Source organism: Carcharodon carcharias, chromosome 3 (genome assembly GCF_017639515.1).
Source record: "Carcharodon carcharias isolate sCarCar2 chromosome 3, sCarCar2.pri, whole genome shotgun sequence".
NCBI lineage: Eukaryota > Metazoa > Chordata > Chondrichthyes > Lamniformes > Lamnidae > Carcharodon > Carcharodon carcharias.
Window position 1 is genome coordinate 186,618,267 of NC_054469.1, and position 19,161 is coordinate 186,637,427.

Sequence of the window (19,161 nt, forward strand, 5' to 3'; positions counted from 1 at the left end):
AAACCAACTTATATTTCACCTCTTCTATTTTTACTTAGTTCTGTTGAAGAGTCATTCGGACTCAAAACGTTAACTGTGTTCCTCTCCACAGATGCTGCCAGACCTGCTGAGTTTTTCCAGGTATTTTTGTTTTTGTGATGGAAATTGTGTTTTTGATTTCAAAATCTAAATTGTTAAAATGAAAACAATGTGAACAATAGTAGCCCCAGCTCTGATCCTTGTAGGACCCCATTTTCTACCTCCTGTTATTCTGAATCATTACATTATACGCTCCGCTTTCTGCCTTGCAGTCAGGTATCCTTTCTGCTACTTGGCTCTGGCTCACATCCTTTTGACTTCATCCATTAGTCTGTTCCTTGATGGCTTTTTAATTTATAATATTACATCTACTACATTACTCTTGTCTGCTCTTTATGGACCTCTTCAAAGAATTCATTGATGTTTGTCTAATGAGGCTTTCCCTTTTGTAATCCATGTTGACTATTCATTATTGTAGTGTTGGTTTCTGGTTGACTTTCTATTTTCTCAGCAGAGATTCCATTATTTCTCCTACTGCCAATGTTATGCTGCCTGATCTGTAGTTCCCTGGACATGAACTGCTTTAAATTTAAATGTAATGTTAGCTATCTGCCATTCCCCTGGCACTACACTACTTTCTCAAAAATTATTAAGTAAGTATAATTGTGTCTCTACTATCGCTTCTTTAGATTCTTTTAAAATGCAAAATGGGGCCATGAATGGGATTCACACAGTGCAATGGGGTGACACCGTGTCACCTTAGTTAGGAGCTTTTAGAACCCACCTGACTTTCCCAGTATCATTGTGTGTAGATTCAATATATAGCAGATGTTTAATGTTATGCCTTCACATCATAAAGGGTCATGTTACATTAAAGTGCCTTTAAGTGTCATTGAATATGAATGGAAATTTCCTATAACAGGACGTAACTGATGTTCTACTTGTTTTTAAACTTTCTTGTGCCTTGTGATCATATTGCAAGCTTTGAAATTGCTGAGTGGAAACATGGGAGTAAACATGATGGGCAGGATCATACCATCCCCGCAGAGATAAATTTGGAGGTGGGGAGGGCACGTCAGTGCAGTTCCCCCAATGTGTCCCCTCATCCAGGAGAGCTTGTTGAAGGTGGGCTCCCTGCAGCAGCAGTTACCCATCTGATGGCGACAGGTTTCCGCTTTAATTGACAATTAACCCATATTTTGAAACACAGCTGGAATCTTGCAAGTGGCACACAAGCACCACACTGTGTCAAACTCCCTTGGCAGCTGAGAGGAGACAGTCTCATTGCAGGAGACCGGGGCATTGGTAATCTTCAGAATATGGAGGAGTTCAGCACCAGCAAATGGCAAGGATACATTGTAACATTGAGCCCTGAAACAGTGGAGATGTATATCTGCGCCAGCCATACTCATTCCACTTTCTGACATTCCACAGAAGCTAATGGTGGCTGGAGTGCCTTTCTGCCAATCCATTAGTCTGGCCCTCTGCAATGCTCCAACTCAGCAGGTCTGACAGCATCTGTGGAGAAGAAGACAGAGTTAATGTTTCGAGTCCATATGACTCTTCATCAGAACTAAAGAGAAATAGAAATGAGGCGAAGTATAAGCTGTATAAGGGGGGTGGGACAGGTGGAGCTGGATAGAGGGCCAGTGACAGGCGGAGGCAAATAAGAGATTGGCAAAGATGTCATAGACAAAAGGACAAAGGGGTGTTGACGGTGATGATTTTAGCTAAAGGATGTGCTAATGGTGACATTAAGGGTAGAAAGCAGGATGAGCAAGTGACAGATAGCCCTGGTGGGGTGGGGGTGAGGGATCGAAATAGGCTAAAAGGTGGAGATAAAACAATAGATGGAAATAAATTTTAAAAATAAGAATAGATGGGAAAAGAAAATATTTTTAAAATGTAATAATTATTAGGAAAAATGGGATCAGAAAGGGGATGGGGATGGAGGAGAGAGTTCATGATATGAAGTTGTTGAACTCAATGTTAAGTCTGGAAGGCTGTAAAGTGCCTAATCGGAAGATGAGGTGCTGTTCCTCCAGTTTGCGTTGAGCTTCACTGGAACATTGCAGCAGGCCAAGGACGGACATGTGGGCATGAGAGCAGGGTGGGTGTTGAAATGGCAAGCGACAGGCCTGGGTCATGCTTGCGGACAGACCGAAGGTGTTCTGCAAAGCGGTCACCCAGTCTGTGTTTGGCATCTCCAATGTAGAGGAGACCGCGTTGGGAGCAACAAATGCAGTAGACAAAATTGAGGGATGTGCTAGTGAAATGCTGCTTCACTTGAAAGAAGTGTTTGGACCCTTGGACAGTGAGGAGGGGGTAAGTGAAGGGGCAGGCATTGCACCTTATGCGGTTGCATGGGAAGGTGTTGTGGGAGGGGGTTGAGGTGTAGGGGGTGATGGAGGAGTGGACCAGGGTGTCCCAGAGGGAATGGTCCCTACAGAATCCCGACAGGGGATGAAGGGAAGATGTGTTTGGTGGTGGCATCATGCTGGAGTTGGCGGAAATGGCGGAGAATGATCCTTTGAAAGCAGAGGCTGGTAGGGTGATAAGTGAGGACAAGGTGGATCTGGGAGGGAGAGGAAGGCGCGGGAGATGGGCCGGACATGGTTGAGGACCCTGTTAACCACCGTAGGTGGAAAATCTCAGTTAAGGAAGAAGCAAGATATGTTAGAAGAACTGTTTTGGAGAGTGGCATCATCGGAACAGATGCATCAGAGACGAAGGAATTGAGAGAATGGAATGGAGTCCTTACAGGAAGCAGGTGAACAGGGAGGCAGCTTCTTCATTGGCCGCTTCCCAACAGGATCCCTCTGTCAGCATACCTCTGACCAATTTGGGCTGGGAACCAGGAAATGGTGCCGCTGTCAGAAAATTTTAGAAGAGAAGATTCCGCCCAGTATATGGGACTTTATATCAATAACCCACCGCCCCGTGTCACAACATTGGGAACCCAGCTCCTTGACTGTCTCGAACTGTGAAACAGGGCATCTGAGAAAAAAATTAAGATCATGTGATTGATTAGCATGGTAAACTTTTTAATTCTCCATTCCAAAGTAAACAACCTTCCTATTAGGCTAGTGCTTATCCCCTGGCACTTGCTATATTTGTGGTCTGCAACAGTCAGGAACTTGGAGACAAGGCATGTTCAAACAATGACAAGAAGTGGGAAAGGAAAAGGATGTTGAATTACAACTTAATAGAATTTGGCCTTGGTTTGTTGTTGGCCCACTCATCTCAATTTGTGTAAGACATTTAAGAAAAACAAGAGACAGTGGTAATTTTTAGAGCTTACCAGTATGAATAGTTTTAAACTACAGGGAGCACTCATTACATTAAGTTCATTGATCCCCTACTCTCAGTAAGAAGCAAAGCTCAAAGGCAGCATGAATAAGAATTAGGACCAGAAACACTGTACACTCAACCCTGGCCTGCATTCACTTCAGATGTAGCTTCCTGCCGGCAAAGCAGAAATTCCACTTTTTTTAGGTGTCTTCGGATAATTTAGGATTAAGAGATCATCCGCTGAGCACATTTCCTGCTTAATTTAGTCTTTTCCATAGTATGGTTCATTTAAGTCAAGTACTGGTTAAGTGAAATTTTGAAGGTTAGGTGTTCTCCCCCCTCCCCCAGTGTGAATAATCTTTGATCTCGCCATTGTATTTTATATTGTCAGCTTGTGGAATTTTGGATTTCATTCAGTAAAGGTCATTATTATGGATTTTTTAAGCCGGAGAGAGCATTTATTGAAATTCACTGGGATTTTTTCAAAAGCAAAGGTAGAGCTTGTGTATGTTTTCTTACACAGACACATAAACAAAAAAGTATGCGGAGAACATCGTGAGTAGAGGTAGAATGCAATTTACTCAGCCATAGAAGATTTGATCAAAGCAAAATTTCTATCCAACTTAGGCCAGGCTCCTCACCCCCTTTTATACTCCCAGGAGCAGGTGAATAGATTGTATGTGAGTTACATTTTCACTTTAAACAGTTTAAAAGCAGCGAGTCCCATTCTGCTTTGCTGTGATGTCATGGCAGGAGCTGTCTTTGGAGTCAGGCTGCATTTACACTATAACTGCACTAAACGCTGCAGACGTGGTGTAAAATGCACCTAAGAGAGAAAATTAATTTTGGCATTCAAACACTGTTGTTGTGAATTCTCTGTTATTGGTTTTATCATTGTAAAATATATCACGAATGCATTGCTCAGTGATACCACCTACGCAACTCTTCTCAGTGGTCAACATTTTTAAGTGATGGTGATATTTGGGATCAGGACCAGCCTAATAGCCAAAAGCTGTACAGCAGAATATCTGAACATATAAACATTGGAAAAGCATTTCCAATGATTCTGGCCCACATTCAGCTCTGAGGTCACATGCTTGCTGCCAATCAAAACCTGCAGCACAGAAGGAGGCTATTTAGCCCATCGTGCCTGTGCTGAATACAAAAAAACATTGTTAGGAGCTATTTTCCTGAGGATAGTCTCTATGTTTACCTTTAGCTCCAGTGTTAAGTCATGTAAAACTGATGGTCTAACCCCACCACAGAATTAAATTCCTAGATCCCTTTGTGTATAAAAATATATAAAGTATTTGTGGTCTGACATTTATTCTTCTTCTTCTGCAGTTGGCAAACATGATCCTCCCTGAAGATGAGAACTTTCTCCTGCTATTCCGACGTGAGACTCCATTGGATAATAGTGTGGATTTCATGCGGGTAGGTAACTGGACTCCGGGACTAGACATGGAGGCTAGTTTATACATATCTCATAATAAGCCATGGGATAGAACTCCTATGCATAATTTATTTAGCTTTTGAGTTAGCAATTGCTGCAAGACTCTTCACTAATTCATTACATTGGAGCGGAGACTAATTTTCTTTTGAACAGACTTGGGGCCATGGTTAGTTTAAGATCTAGTTCTTCAAGCTAGGAAGCATTCTTGTAGCTTCCCTCTGGACCTTTTCCAAGATCACCAAATCACCACCATGTTGGGGTATCAAAGCTAGACACTACTGTTGCTGTGGTCTAATCAATGTCAAAATCATGTCCTTTGATTTATATTCTATGGTTCTATTTGTATGTACCAACACCTTGTTAGCCTTAGCTACTGTTTGTCTACATTGGTCATGAACCTTCAGTGACCTGTGCACAATAACACCAAGATCTTTCACTCGATCTCTTTCATCATTGTACCCTACAAATTATACATGCGTTCTGTGTCGGTCCAACCAACATGCATGACACTACATTTATCTAAATTAAGTGCCGTTGCAAATGTGTGGCCTGCTCCCCTAGCAAAATCTTTTTGCATTTGATTGCACTGCTCTACCATCTAAAATCTTACACAGGTTTTGGTGTCATCTGCAAACTCACCATACCTGCAACATCCCTATCCACCGCTATTAAAGACTGAAGAGTAGAGATTCGAAGGTAACATATCTCCAAGCTGACCCACAGCTGTTAATTATCTCTTTAGTTATGGGATTGGAGTTAATTCTTCATAAAATGTTTCAAATTTCTATTAATCTTGCTTGACTTGGAATGAGTTTAGTCCAATCTCGGGTGACTTGTCAAATCAGATGCTAAAAGATAGAATTTCCAATCAGTGATGTTCATGTCCAAACAATTGATGCACTTGTATTATTTATTTGTCTGTAGTACTGTACACAGACATGAACCCACAACATAAGTACTGCCAATCAGGGAGAGCAAACAACCACAGTATTCTACTCCCAAGCAGCTTGTAGGAAGCCCTGCTAGAAGTGCACTTCTGTAAATATTGGGGAAGTCAGAATCAAGTTCAGTTCTGATTCCCCCTCTTCCCCTCACCCCAATATGTGGTAAAACACTCTGATAGTCACCGTCAGGGTCTATGGGTGAATAATGAATACTTAAGCAAAATGCTTGGAGTACCTGAGCACCTTCAAACTGTGGTGTAGAAATTCAAGCACAGAGTATGATCCCTGTCTGAATGGTGAAGCCCGATATAGACCCCCCCACCCTCCCCTGATTTTGGGCTACCTTTAAGCAAAACAAGCAAGCCTCGTGCAGCTACTAACAGATCCAGACTGAAGTCAGTCTGCTGTGAGATGAGGAAAGTGAAGATAAACAGATGATTAGGCCCCAGGCAGCTAGCAGGGAAAATTAGGCTGCGGAAAGGGGTTGGGGTGCTCATTGGCTGGAGGGAGATAGCTTTGATAAGGGGGTGGGGTTGATTGATAGGTTGGGGGGAATCGGTGGCTGAAGGGGAGTGGTGCTGCGATCTTTTAATGTGGGGTCCTGAGGAACACTCCGCAATCAGATAAGTTTGGGGACCTTCCTGTCACTTGGAGCCATCTTAGGCTGTATGAGTTAGATTCTGCAGGACTGTTATTTTCCAAATGCATATTAGAAGTTTACCCATTAGATGCAAATTAATCAACCTTGCAAAGTTTGGATGAGGCTTCTAGCTGGCAGTATAATATCATAAAATCAGCCACTTAATTTTATATACCTACAAGCATTGACAAGAAGATTGATGAAATTTCCAAACAGGAACATTACTTCGATACCAAGGATCAGCAGCCCAAATTGCAATAAAGGAGGAGGCAATTTGGAAAACTGGTTAAGGATCAACAGGAGAAAACTATTATGAATACATAGGTAGAATAATATTATTTTAGTTTAATTAGGTTGTCAGTTAAGAAAAAACAAATGTCCTAGGGAGTTTCTACTTTGCCTCAGGGCATTTTAAGAATTAGAAGGTGTCGGGGAAAGTAGACAGGATTTTGTGTGATATCCCCCACCATAAAAATCCTGGAAGTTACCATTGAGCAGAAACTTAATTGGACCAGCCATATAAATATTGTGAGCAAGTCAGAGGCTTGCATTCTGTGATGAGTGACACCTTTTGACTCCCCAAAGCCTGCCCATCATCAATAAGGCACAACTCAGGAGTGTGATGAAATCACTTACATTTGCCAGGAAGAGTGCAGCTCTAACAACACTCAAGAAGCTCAACACCATCCAGGACAGAGCAGTCTGCTTTTATAGCACCCCAGCTACTACTGGGGCTATTCACTCCTTCCACTATTGGCACACCAAAGATGCACTGCATCAACTCGCCAAAGCTATTTGACAACACCTTACAAAATTGCTAGCTTGACCACCTAGAAGAACAAGGGCAGCAGACACATTGGAATATATCCATGTGCAAGTTCCCCTCCAAGTTGTGCATCATCTTGGCTTAGAAATATAACCTAATTCGCTGGGTCACAATCCTGGAACTCCCTACCTAACGGCACTGTGGGAGTACCCTCACCACAATGGGTTGAATAATATGCTTCACAATCAGGAGTGTTTCCCGCTTCACCAGGCGCATTATGTGGAATGATGAGGTTGGGCAGCGTGCCCAACGTCATCACGCCAGTTTCAGACCATACAATATGCAGGCGTGTAAAAAAGTTGGGAACCCACCCACGTTAGTCAAATATCAGGTTAACTGCCAATTGAGGCAGTTAACAAGCAGTCTGACTGAAATAATACAACCAGAATGCAGTATAATATGCCTTCAAGGTGAGATTCACATCAGGCGGCCAACCCATTTTTTTTTAAGGGCAAGCTTGTTAGGGCGGGTTTTTAAACTGCAGCTGAGAGCAGAGTGTCAACTGTACAGGTCAAACCTTTGGCTATAAGGACTGCTCATTTCACTGGGCAGAGTTGAATTTCGGATATTTTCTCTTCAGAAGGATTCTCCTCTCATTCAGAGGCTCAGTTATTTAATATCCTACTGTCCATAACCCAGGGGTGAGAGGTGTCAACTCTCAGACACAGATGGCGATTGTGCTCTCAGTAGGAAGCACAACTTCCAGTGTGGAGAAGAGGAGGATTAGGAGGAGGAGAAAGGTGAGAGGACTAAGGGATCAGAGACAGGCCCAGGCCATTATGAGTCCTCAGGATGGGGACAAAACAGTGCCATACCCCGTCAGGGAGAGCCTCAAGACCCTCATCGGAAGCACAGAAGACATTACGCTGCACTGAGAGTATACAGGCAGCGATTCAGCTACCTGCAGATGACTAAGGCTCAGTGCAAAAGACAGCTGAGGCTCTCAGGCAACTGTTACATCCCTTTGTGAAATGCTCATCAAACTGCCTTAGGGGCCACCCAATGCCTGTCGCCTTGATGGTGACAGTGGCACTAAACTTGTTCACAACAGGCTGTTTTCAGGAAGCCTGCGGCAACCTGACAGGGATAACACAGCCGGTTGCACACCATTGCATAAAGGTGTTCACAGATGCAATGTTCCCGCAGGGTCGGTGATCACATAGCTTTTACCCATGACACCCAAAGCCAGAATGAGAGAGCCCGAGGATTTGCTGCTATTGCTGACTTCCCTTGGGGGGGGGGGGGGGGGGGGGGGGTGTGTGTGTGTGTGTGTGTGTGTGTGTGTGTGTGTGTGTGTGTGCAGGGAGCCATTGACTACCCACAAGTAGCCATCAAGGCTCCTGTGGGACAGCTCTGCACATTCATTAACAGGAAGGTATTGCACTCAATCAATATGCAGCTGGTCTGTGACCTGAAACGACGGATCATACAGGTGTGTGCCAGATAACCAGGCAGCAACCATGATGCCTTTATTCTCAGGAATTCCAAATTCCTGACACTTTCACTGGTGTGGATGCAATTGAGAGATGGCTTCTAGGAGATGAGGGCTATCCTCTTAAAACATGGCTCATGATGCCTGTGAGGGTACTAAATCCAATGAAGAGAGGAGACACAATGAGAGCCACGCCAGCACCAGGGCCATAGTGGAGCAAACCATCAGACTCCTAAAAATGTGCTTCCGAAGCCTGGACAGTTCTGGAGGTGCATTATAGTAGCTGTGTCTCTGATGGCCTTGGTTTGCTGTGCACTCCATAACATCACCATCCAAAGAGGCGATGCCCTGGAGGATGAAGACAGACCAGATGGGGGCTATTCCTCTGAGGACAATGGCGATGATGATTTAGGGACCACGGTGATGCTCCTGCAGGTGACCCTGGCCATGATTGAGCAGATGGTCCTCACACCAGTGATGCCTTAATATGGCAAAGGTTTCTATAGAGCTTCTTGCCACAGTTACAGAGGGGGTTTAGTAATATATCACCATCTCACCCCTCATTTTCCCAGTTGGCAGAGATTATCTTGAATTTAAATGGACTTACCTGGCTAGACTGGAAAATTCACAAATCTTCACAATGTACAGTTTCTGCCCTTGAGTGATGATCTGATGAGTCACCTGACACTGTCCCATGCTGGGGAGCCGTTTAAAGTGCTGGCCATGACCAGACAGCCTCTGGGCCCAGACATCCCGTTCTCCAGCGCTTGTTGGTTGGGATGACGGCTGTAATCCACTTTTGCTGCTAATTGGCAGAAATTGATGTATTATTGGGAGCACACCAACTGTAGGCCTGGATGTTGGAATGTCACCAACTTCTGGGTGCGGAACTCACCATCAGTGTGCAAGCGCATTAGTCCGCTCAATGACTGCAGCTGTTCAAGAAGGTGGTTCACCACCGTCTTCTCCAGGGTTGTTAGGGATGGGCATAAAATGCTGGCTTTGTCACCAGTGCCTACATCCCATGAATGAATAAAAAAAATCTCATGGCAGTACTCGAAGAAGAGGAGCAGCCCTCTAATATTTATCACTCCTGCAGCATCACATGATTCTCATCATATTGTTCTCTTTGTGAACTTGCTGTGCAAAATTGGCTGCCATTTTTCTACATTACAACAGTAAGCAATACTTCATTGGATTTGGGATGCCCTGAGGTCATGAAAGGTACTTTATAAAGGCAAGTCTTTCTTTTTTTTTTGCTATTCTATCAGGAATAGCATGAACTGAACTGTGGTGTCTAAAGTTGTACTGGAGAAATTTATGAGAGCAAAGCAAAGTCACTAAACCCAGATTCTGAGTTCTGAAACCAACTGAAGTTATTTTCAGAAGTGGTCTGTCTCGTCTTAATCAAAGTTACTCAATTCAAATTTCTGTTCATTCATTTTGTTTTAGCACTGAAGAACCACTTTATTGACTTATTTTTTTTTGGCTCATATTAATAAATTTTAGCACAAAATTATTTCATGTTATCAGGAGTTGGCCATTGCATTTAGCGAAACTTTTGGATTTCAGCCAGATTTGCTAATGAGCCTTGAAGCTATTGATGGTTGTGGTGACAGTTGAGGCACCCCTTAAGATATAATCGCATTGGAAGCCAATATAATGTTTTATGGATGATAAATGTGCCCTGCTATGTACACAGGAAGTAGGATTATAAATCTGGCTGGTGCTGGAATTCCCACACACTTAATTCCTCTATTGTCCTTTTCAGATCTGGCGTAAATATGATGCAGACAGCAGTGGATACATTTCAGCCACTGAGCTCCGAGTAAGTCACATATCAAGAGAAAACACAAAGCTTATTCAATGAGAGTCATAATATCTGTGAAATTCTCCCCACGGCAGTGATTTTCCTCCAAACTGGCCAATCAGTGTTAGGAGGGTGGGCACTTGAAGCTGGAGGGCCAATAGGAAGCCTTCTAACTCAGAAGGAATGGCTGCCTGTAGTTCAGGTAAGAGAAAGAGTGAGGTGTACTGCCCATTTTAAAAGTTTCAATTAAAAATGACCTCAGCAGCTGGGCTACCATTGTGGGGGCCCATCCACAGGGCAGCCTACAATTGCAGCATTGGACAGGCAGGTGATGTGGAAGACCTTAAAGCCTGTCAGGAGTGCTGTGTCTGTGGCCAGGAGGCACCTTCTAGGCAGCTGGTCTAATTTCTGACATCTTGGGAGGCCTGCAGGCCAACTGTCTAACATATAGATGTGATTTCATGATTGGACAACACTTGCTGAACAATCCTGAGTGTGTTAAGAATTACACTAACAACCAATTTAAGATTGTCAATCGGGCTTGAAATGTAGCTTGTTTACGCTTGCTACACTTTACATATATTCATACACAGGGACCTGTCCTCTGCAGGCAAAAGGAATATGTTCAAACTTCGTACCTTTTCTGAATAAACAAAAGTACTGGGGGCAGTAGCTCCCTGGTGCATCCGCCATGGCAACATCTCAACCAATCAAAACTGACTTGCCAACCAATCAGCAGCCCTCATGCAATATAAATTGTTGTCCCTTTGAAATTTGGCATTCTTGTATCTGTCATGATGAGTACAGGATGAAAAGCTTCAGCATGTGTCTTTTTCAGCAACAATAAATATCTGATCAGTATTTAAAACATAGAAAAATAACTCATACTTGTTTGAATTTAGGGTTTAAAAATAACTAGTTTCAGCACTCATGCACATCCAAATATTCGATTTTAAAATTATTTGAGTCGTAATTCCATTTCCCAAATTCCCATCATTTTGTGGCTATTCGTTTTATAATAGTACAAAATATTGGAAAGTGAGGAACCTGATAGAGTTGAACCCTCATGTTTTTGTATATCCATCTCCTAGGGCTCTGACATCAGTCAATGCATTGAGTTTATGGTCAGTGTGCAGGATTTATCTTCAATGCATAGGCCAGGATTTTCTAGCCCCGCCCACCACCAGGACCTTCCGGTCCTGCCGAAAGTCAGTGGATTTGGTCGGAAAATCCCGGCCATAGGGTTTATGGTCAATGCATAGTATTTATGATCAGCACTTAGGGTTTGTAATCAGTCTACAGGGTTTACAATCAGTGCAGGAGTGCAACAAGCCAGTGTGCAGGGTTTATGGTCAGGGTAGAAGATAGGAGAGTAAGTGTGTAGGGTTTATGTATAATTCAACATCAGCTACATTATAAGAAACTAGAAGAGTAGAATAAGCAGAATAATCTGTTTTTATGGGTTTTGAAAATATTCTTATTTGTTAAATAATTAACCAATAAATCTTATTCTTGACTTCCTTTTTAACACTCCTCTTGTCCAGATCCTGAAGCACATGGCAATTTAATCTAACAGTTTACACAGGGGGTGATATGTAATTCTAACCTACATTTTTAATTTGCTGGCTATTAAACAACAGAATTAAATCTTTTTTGGCCTTTTGTTATTAACAATACTTAATTAAATCTCATATCATTTGTTAATTCAGCAACAAACTGCACTGACAATTTGACAAGCACATTGACAAGACAGGGGATGCACTGGCTTTAATGATACCTGACAATCTCCTACAGGAATTAGGAATTGAAACAAAACTTAGCAACTACCAGAGTAGAAATTGCTTTCCTATGCTCCATGTGTTATTGAAAGATAGTATTTCAGAAAATAAAGAGCCATATTAACTGGGAGTTAGAGAATTAACTTCTGTTTGAACCCTTTTGCGATAAACAGAACTTCCTGAGAGACCTGTTCCTTCAACACAAAAGAATTATTTCAGATGACAAGCTGGATGAATACACTGACACTATGGTGAGCATCTTTGTAACCTTTTACAAACTCCACCTATTTTTCACAAAGCCATTTGTTTTTTAAATCTGTGTTCACTTAAATGTGAGCAACACAATTTACAACCCACTTATTCCATAGTTGTTGCTTATATCTCAACCCAAACATTTTATCTACAGTCAATTTCCTGGATGTCTTGACTGTTCTATTTGGTGTAATTCTAACCAGGTTGGACATTATTGTTCATTTTCTTTTCATGTAGTGGGTATATTGGGATGGATCTGAAGATCACACCTATAGATTTGCACTCAGCTGGTAATGAATGCACTAGTCTTTATAGTGAAAGAGATGTCTGTTTGCAATGAGAAGTTGGGAGATGGAGTCAATTAAAAATAAATCCATTTCTTCAATTCTTTTTGCACCAGCTTTAAATACAATAATAATTTTTCAATTTTGGTGTGCGTGTATAATGGGGTTAATAAATCACTGTCTGTTCCACAACCTGCTCAGTTTTCCTTATCATTGAAGCCAATGGAAAGGAAGGTCAGGCACAGTTGTAAGGGGACTGGTTATCAGTTTCCTGCTTCGCCTAACTTAATAATTAGTCCCTCATTCTCTCCAATATTAATTCCTCTTATTGTGCCCTATGCTACAACAGACAGGGAAAACAGCTTCCGCTAGAAATTCTGTTTTTGAACAGACTATTGAGAGACTGAGTTACCTGGTCTCCAAATTTTCCCCTTTAACTTTGGGATGCCCTTTGTTTGGGCTCTGAATCTCTAGTGATGAGTCAATAATAATGAGGGACTGGCTGCACAAGAAATCACAGATTTGTGGTTTGTTTAATAAAGATTTTTTTTCCATCCCCTCAACACTAAGGTCGGCTGTAACACCACAATTGCTGCCCTGGCTAGTGTCAACTAACTCAGCACACACTGCGTAATTGAACCTGAGGCCTCCTTGGATCTATACCAGGCAGTGAATTAATCAGTTGAGTTGTTAAAGGAGCCAATTTATTTTTTGTGATGCCCAGCTGACATTGGCATCAAGCAGTGATTGTTAGCCAAGCAGTAATGTGCAATGCACAATAATTTCTATGTTAGATAAATCAGTCACATTTTGCCATTTACAGAATAGCTTTATTAATAGTTTTAATCATGGTTGTTGTTGATATCTCTATCAAAGTATTTGCAATAAGTATACAATAGGATTAAAGGTAAATAATAGAATTAGTTTTAGAAAGTTAAATCTGAGCATAATTTAACACTCGAACAGAGGCCCAAACAATCCAAATCCACAACCACGCTCCTCCGTCTGACTGAACTTGTTCTCACATTGAACAACCTCTCCTTTAACTCCACTCATTTCCTCCAAATAAAAAGTGCTGCTATGGAAATCCACATGGCCTTAGTTATGCCTTTCCCTTCATGGGCTATGCCTTTCTTCCAGTCCTACTCCAGGTCTCTCTTTTGCCTCTTCAGGTACATTGATCAGGTACTGTATCAATGTCTTTTGCTGTTCTCACCTGAACTGGGAAATTTCACCAACTTTGCTTCCACTTTCTACTCTTCCCTCACTGTGTCTGTCTCCAACTCTGCCCTTCCTCAAGATATGAAGGGGTATGGAGAGGGCATTGGAAATATGAGGGATTGGTTAGCTAACAGGAAGCAGAGTAGGAATAAATGGGTCATTTTCGAGTTGGCAAGCTGTAACTAGTAGAGTGCCTCAGGAATCAGTGTTGGGGCCTCAACCAATTATAATCTATATGAATGACTTGGATGAAGGCATTGAATGTATTGTCACTAAATTTGCCGATGACACAAAGATAGGTAGGAAAGTAGATTGTCCAGAGCACACAGAGTCTACAAAGGGATTTAGATAAATTAAGTGAGTAGGCAAAGATTTGACAGATGGAGTATAATGTGGAAAAATATGAACTTGTCAATTTTTGCAGGAAGAATAAAAAAGTAACATATTATTTCAATGGAGAGAGATTGCAGAACTGTGTGGTACAAAGGGATCTGGATATCCTGGTACATGAATTACAAAAAGTTAGCATGCAGGTACAGCAAGTGATTAGGAAGGCAAAATAGAATGTTGGCTTTTATTGCAAAGGGAATAAAATATTAAATTAGAGAAGTGTTGCTACAGTTATACAGGGCCTTAGTGAGACCACATACAGAGTACTGTGTACAGCTTTGGTCTCCTTACTTATGAAAGAATATAATTTCATTAGAATCATTTTAGAGGGGGTTCACTTGACTGATTTCTGGGATGAAGGGGGTTACCTTATGAACAAAGGTTGAGCAGATTGGGCCTATACCCATTGGAATTTAGAGTGAGAGGTGACTTTATTGAAACACATGAGTTCATGAGGGGACTTGACAGGGTGGATGTTGAGAGCATGTTTCCACTTGTGGGGAAGCCTAGAACTAGGGAACACAGTTTAAAAATTAAGAGTCTCCCATTTAAGACTGTGATGAGGAGAATTTTTTTCTCTCAGAGGTTTGTTTGTCCATGGAATTGCCCAGAGAGAGCAGTGGAAGCTGGGTCATTAATTATATTCAAGTGAGACAAATCTTTGATCGACAAGGGAGTTAAGGGTTATGGAGGGCAGACAGAAAAGCGGAGTTGAGAACGCAGTCAGATCAGCCATGACCTTATCAAATGGCGGAGCATACTCAAGGGGCTGAAAGACCTGCTCCTGTTAATTCTTGTGTTCTTGTGAAGGTGTCTGGGAGATATGGGGGTCATGGGGGTTTGTGGAATGGTGAGAGCTAAAGGAACTAGCCATGAATTGGATTGGACCAATTTCCAGTAAATGGAGGCAGGCTGGTTTTGCTTTTGGCTCACCTCTGTTGCCACTTTGTGCCTTCCTCGGGAGGCAGTGTCCCTGACTCCAGCTTGCACCCAACACTTGGAGACCAAAAGACTGGGCAAATGGGCCGACTTTTAGAAATTGGGACCATGGTGTCGGGAAATGGCCCAACTCTGGTTCCTGAACTGAAAATGAAAATGCAGCCAATCAACTCTATTTCTGCATCCACAGATGTTGTCGGACTTGCTAAATATTTCCAGAATTTTCTGTTCCTTTTTCAGATTTCCTGCATGCGCAGTATTTTGCTTTTGACAAAAAAAGAGGATCACTGTTTATTAAGTGATGTTGCACGATGACGTGCTTCAGCAAGTTGTATTATTTTCATTTGCAACAGGAGCATTTTCCATTCAACTATTGTTGAAGTATGAAAAGAAAATGCAACAATGGTTAACAAAGCCTTTGAAATACTCTACTGGTGATGTAGAAACAAGTATTAATAAATTATGAAAAACGGATGTTACATTTCAGGGATGATATGACATCAACTAGCGATGAAGGCCCAAAATTATGCCAGGGACATAAATAAATTGGTGCTAGTGACGCTCCAGTAGCTCATTTGAGTGATCATTTTTTAAGTGTCAGTCAGGGCATTGAGTGCTGACAGGTTATTCACCCCTGGGTGGCAAGCCCAGATTTTCATGGAGTTGTCGAGTGTCAGAAGGCCTTTGAAATTGAAACATTGAGGGGGGAGAAAGCATAGAATATCTTGTAATATATGGATCAAATTAATCTGCATTACCAACTAGGCATATTTACAGTATACATTATTTCGTGCATTTAGGACTCCAAGATATAAAATTTGGTTTCTGACTGTAATCCCAATGCTTCTTGTTGACCATTTTATCTTGTTTTGGTGAGATATTAAAGTAATGCCACAGTATGCACTGTTTACACCTGAAACTACACCTCAAGGAGTGGTCACTTACTAAAACTTACTACTGTTTATTTCAGATGAAATTTTTTGATAAAAACAAAGATGGCCGCCTGGACCTCAATGACTTGGCAAGGTTAGATGCTTACTATACTCAGCACAAAATCATTTCCAGAAGATTGCTTTTCCTTGAATTAATATTTTAAAGCCTTACAAATGGGTTGAGGAAAGGTTCCTTTTTATGTTGGTTCTGTGCCTTATGTAAAATAAACCTGGATGGACTTAATCTGGTTCCAATATACAAGAAGAAACAGCCCCCATTGTAGTGCAAATTGAATCAATTCCTTTGTAGATGTTCATAAGGTGCTTGTGCAGCAGATTATCGTCTCATACACATTTTATTTTTTAAAGTTTTAGCCTTGGCAAACCTGTCCCAGCCCTCGTGCAACATGGATAGTATTGAGCCATAGAAACATGATAGGTTATTCAGTCCCTTGAACCTGATCATGTCTTATCTCAACTTCATTTACCTATGATTAATCCACATCCCCTAAAACCCTTACCTAATTAAAATCTAGCAATCTAAATCATAAAAATGTTAACTAATCCGGGATCCATCGTCTTTTGGAGGAGGGAATTCCAGGTTTACACTACTGTTTATGTTATAAAGTACTTCCTGATATCACCACAGAATGACCTAGCTCTGTCTTTAAGTTTGTGCACCATTATACTGGATTCCTCCACCCGAGGATATCGCCTCTCTGACCCTAACCTATAAAATCCCTTTATAACATTAAACACCTACATTTCAATCAACCCACAATCCGTACTCAAGGGAAATGTCATCAAATTTATGCATCCTATTCTCATAATTTAATCCTTTAAACCTTGGTCTCTTTCCTGATTTCAAAGTAGATAACCTCACACTTTCCTACATTGAACTCTCCATACCACAGTTTTGTCTGCTCACTTAATCTATCAGTGTCATTTTGCGGGAGCCCTTCAGGGGAGTGTCCTAGGTCCCACAATCTTCAGCTGCTTCAATGACCTTCCTTCCGTCATAAGGTCAGAAGTGGGGATGTTCGCTGATGATTGCACAATGTTCAGCACCATTCACGACTCCTCAGATACTGAAGCAGTCCATGTTCAAATGCAGCAAGACCTGGACAATATCCAGGCTTGGGCTGACAAGTAACATTTATGGCCACACTAGTTCCAGGCAATGACCATCTCCAACAAGAGAGAATCTAGCCATTGCCCCTTAATATTCAATGGCATTAATATTGCTGAATCCCCAACTATCAACATCCTGGGGGTTACCATTGACCAGAACTGGACGAGCCATATAAATACTGTGGCTACAAGTGCAGGTCAGAGGCTAGGAATCCTGCAGTAAGTAACTCACCACCTGACTCCCCAAAGTTTGTCCACCATCTACAAGGCACAAGTCAGGAGTGTGATGGAATACTCCCCACTTGCCTGGATGGTGCAGCTCCAACAACACTCGAGAAGCTTGACACCATCCAGGACAAAGCAGCCCGCTTGATTGGTACCACTCCATAAACATTCACCACCTCCAGCACTGTGTACTATCTACAAGATGCACTGCAGAAACTCACCAAGGCTCCTTAAGCAGCACCTTCCACTCCATGACCACTATCACCTAGAAGGACAAGGGCAGTAGGTAGATGGGAACACCATCACCTGGAAGTTCCCCTTCAAGTCATTCACCATCCTGACTTGGAAATATATCGCTGTTCCTTCACTGTTGCTGGGTCAAAATCCTAGAACTCTTTTCCTAACAGCACGGTGGGTGTACCTACCCCCAGGGTCTGCAGCGGTTCAAGAAGGCAGCTCTCAACCACCTTCTCAAGGGCAATTAGGGATAGGCAATAAATGCTGGTCCAGCCAGTGAAGCCCACACCCCGCAAATGAATAAACAAATGTCCTGCAGCCATGTACACAACACACTGTGCCTTACAACTTACAGTATCATCTGGAAACTTGAGTATACCACTCTCTATTCCTTCATCCAAATCATTGATATATATAGTGAAAAGCTGAGTCCCCGGTACAGGTCCCTGGCTAACACTACTTATCACATCCCACCTATAGTATAACGGAGTACGTTAGGCTAAGTTCCATTAAGGGTTAATTGTCGCATTCTGTGATATCATGGCAGGAGGTGACCTAGCACATGAGGAGAGTAAGCATGGTCAGAAGCTAGTGCAGGGTGTCCTTATAACTGTAAATATGTTATAATAAAGTTAGTGCGTGCAGCCAGTAGTCTGAAAATTTATTGAAACTGCTCCAACCCAGTAAAAACAATAATATGGCACCAATCAGAGTACTTACTTTTTACCCGTATTCTCTGTCTCCTGCTTCTCAATCAATTAACAACTCTATGGCTGGAATCATACCAGATTTGCACTAAGTGCAGTAGTGGCCGTGAGAAATGACATTTTACCCGTCGGCTGCAATGGTAGGCTTTGCACTCCCCCCCCCCCGCCCCATTAATTATGCAGCCACAGGAAACACACCGTTTTGCTGGCAGGCAGCCTCTGAACCGCCCATCACACTGTCATCTCACCGCTTCCTCACTCTGGGTGCCATATCTAAACTGCAGCCACCCACACAGCTCTCAAAGCTTGCAGCCCAGGACTGCTCTAATGAAGACATGGCCGTGAAGGCCAGTAAGGGTTCAGTGACCCGTCACTGGAATGCCTTTTGGAGGCCCATCGTGATGTCCTCTACCCCCGCTCTGGCCGCAGGAGGCCCAGCAATCTCACCATTCCGGCTTGGGAGGCAGTGGCAGTTGTAGTCAGTGCCAATGCTGCACAGAAGAGGTTGGCCATCCAGTGCAAAAAGGGAATGGATAATCTCATCCGTGTCAGCAGGGTAAGGCAACCACCTCATCACTCTGAACTCTCTCACTCACAAGGCCACGTTCACGGGCATCTTTCTTGCTGCCAGCTCAAGGGACATCACCACTC

At 42.4% G+C, this 19,161-nt stretch overlaps 1 protein-coding gene across 1 annotated transcript in view; it reads left to right on the forward strand.

The window, feature by feature from the left end:
• The window catches only part of scgn (secretagogin, EF-hand calcium binding protein), a 70,231-nt gene that overhangs the window by 32,769 nt on the left and 18,301 nt on the right, over positions 1–19,161 (forward strand). Inside the window, exons 4-7 of the mRNA XM_041184377.1 lie at positions 4,654–4,743; positions 10,376–10,432; positions 12,366–12,443; positions 16,249–16,304. Coding sequence (XP_041040311.1) covers positions 4,654–4,743; positions 10,376–10,432; positions 12,366–12,443; positions 16,249–16,304 — 281 coding nt within the window. The remainder of the gene's footprint in view (positions 1–4,653; positions 4,744–10,375; positions 10,433–12,365; positions 12,444–16,248; positions 16,305–19,161) is intronic.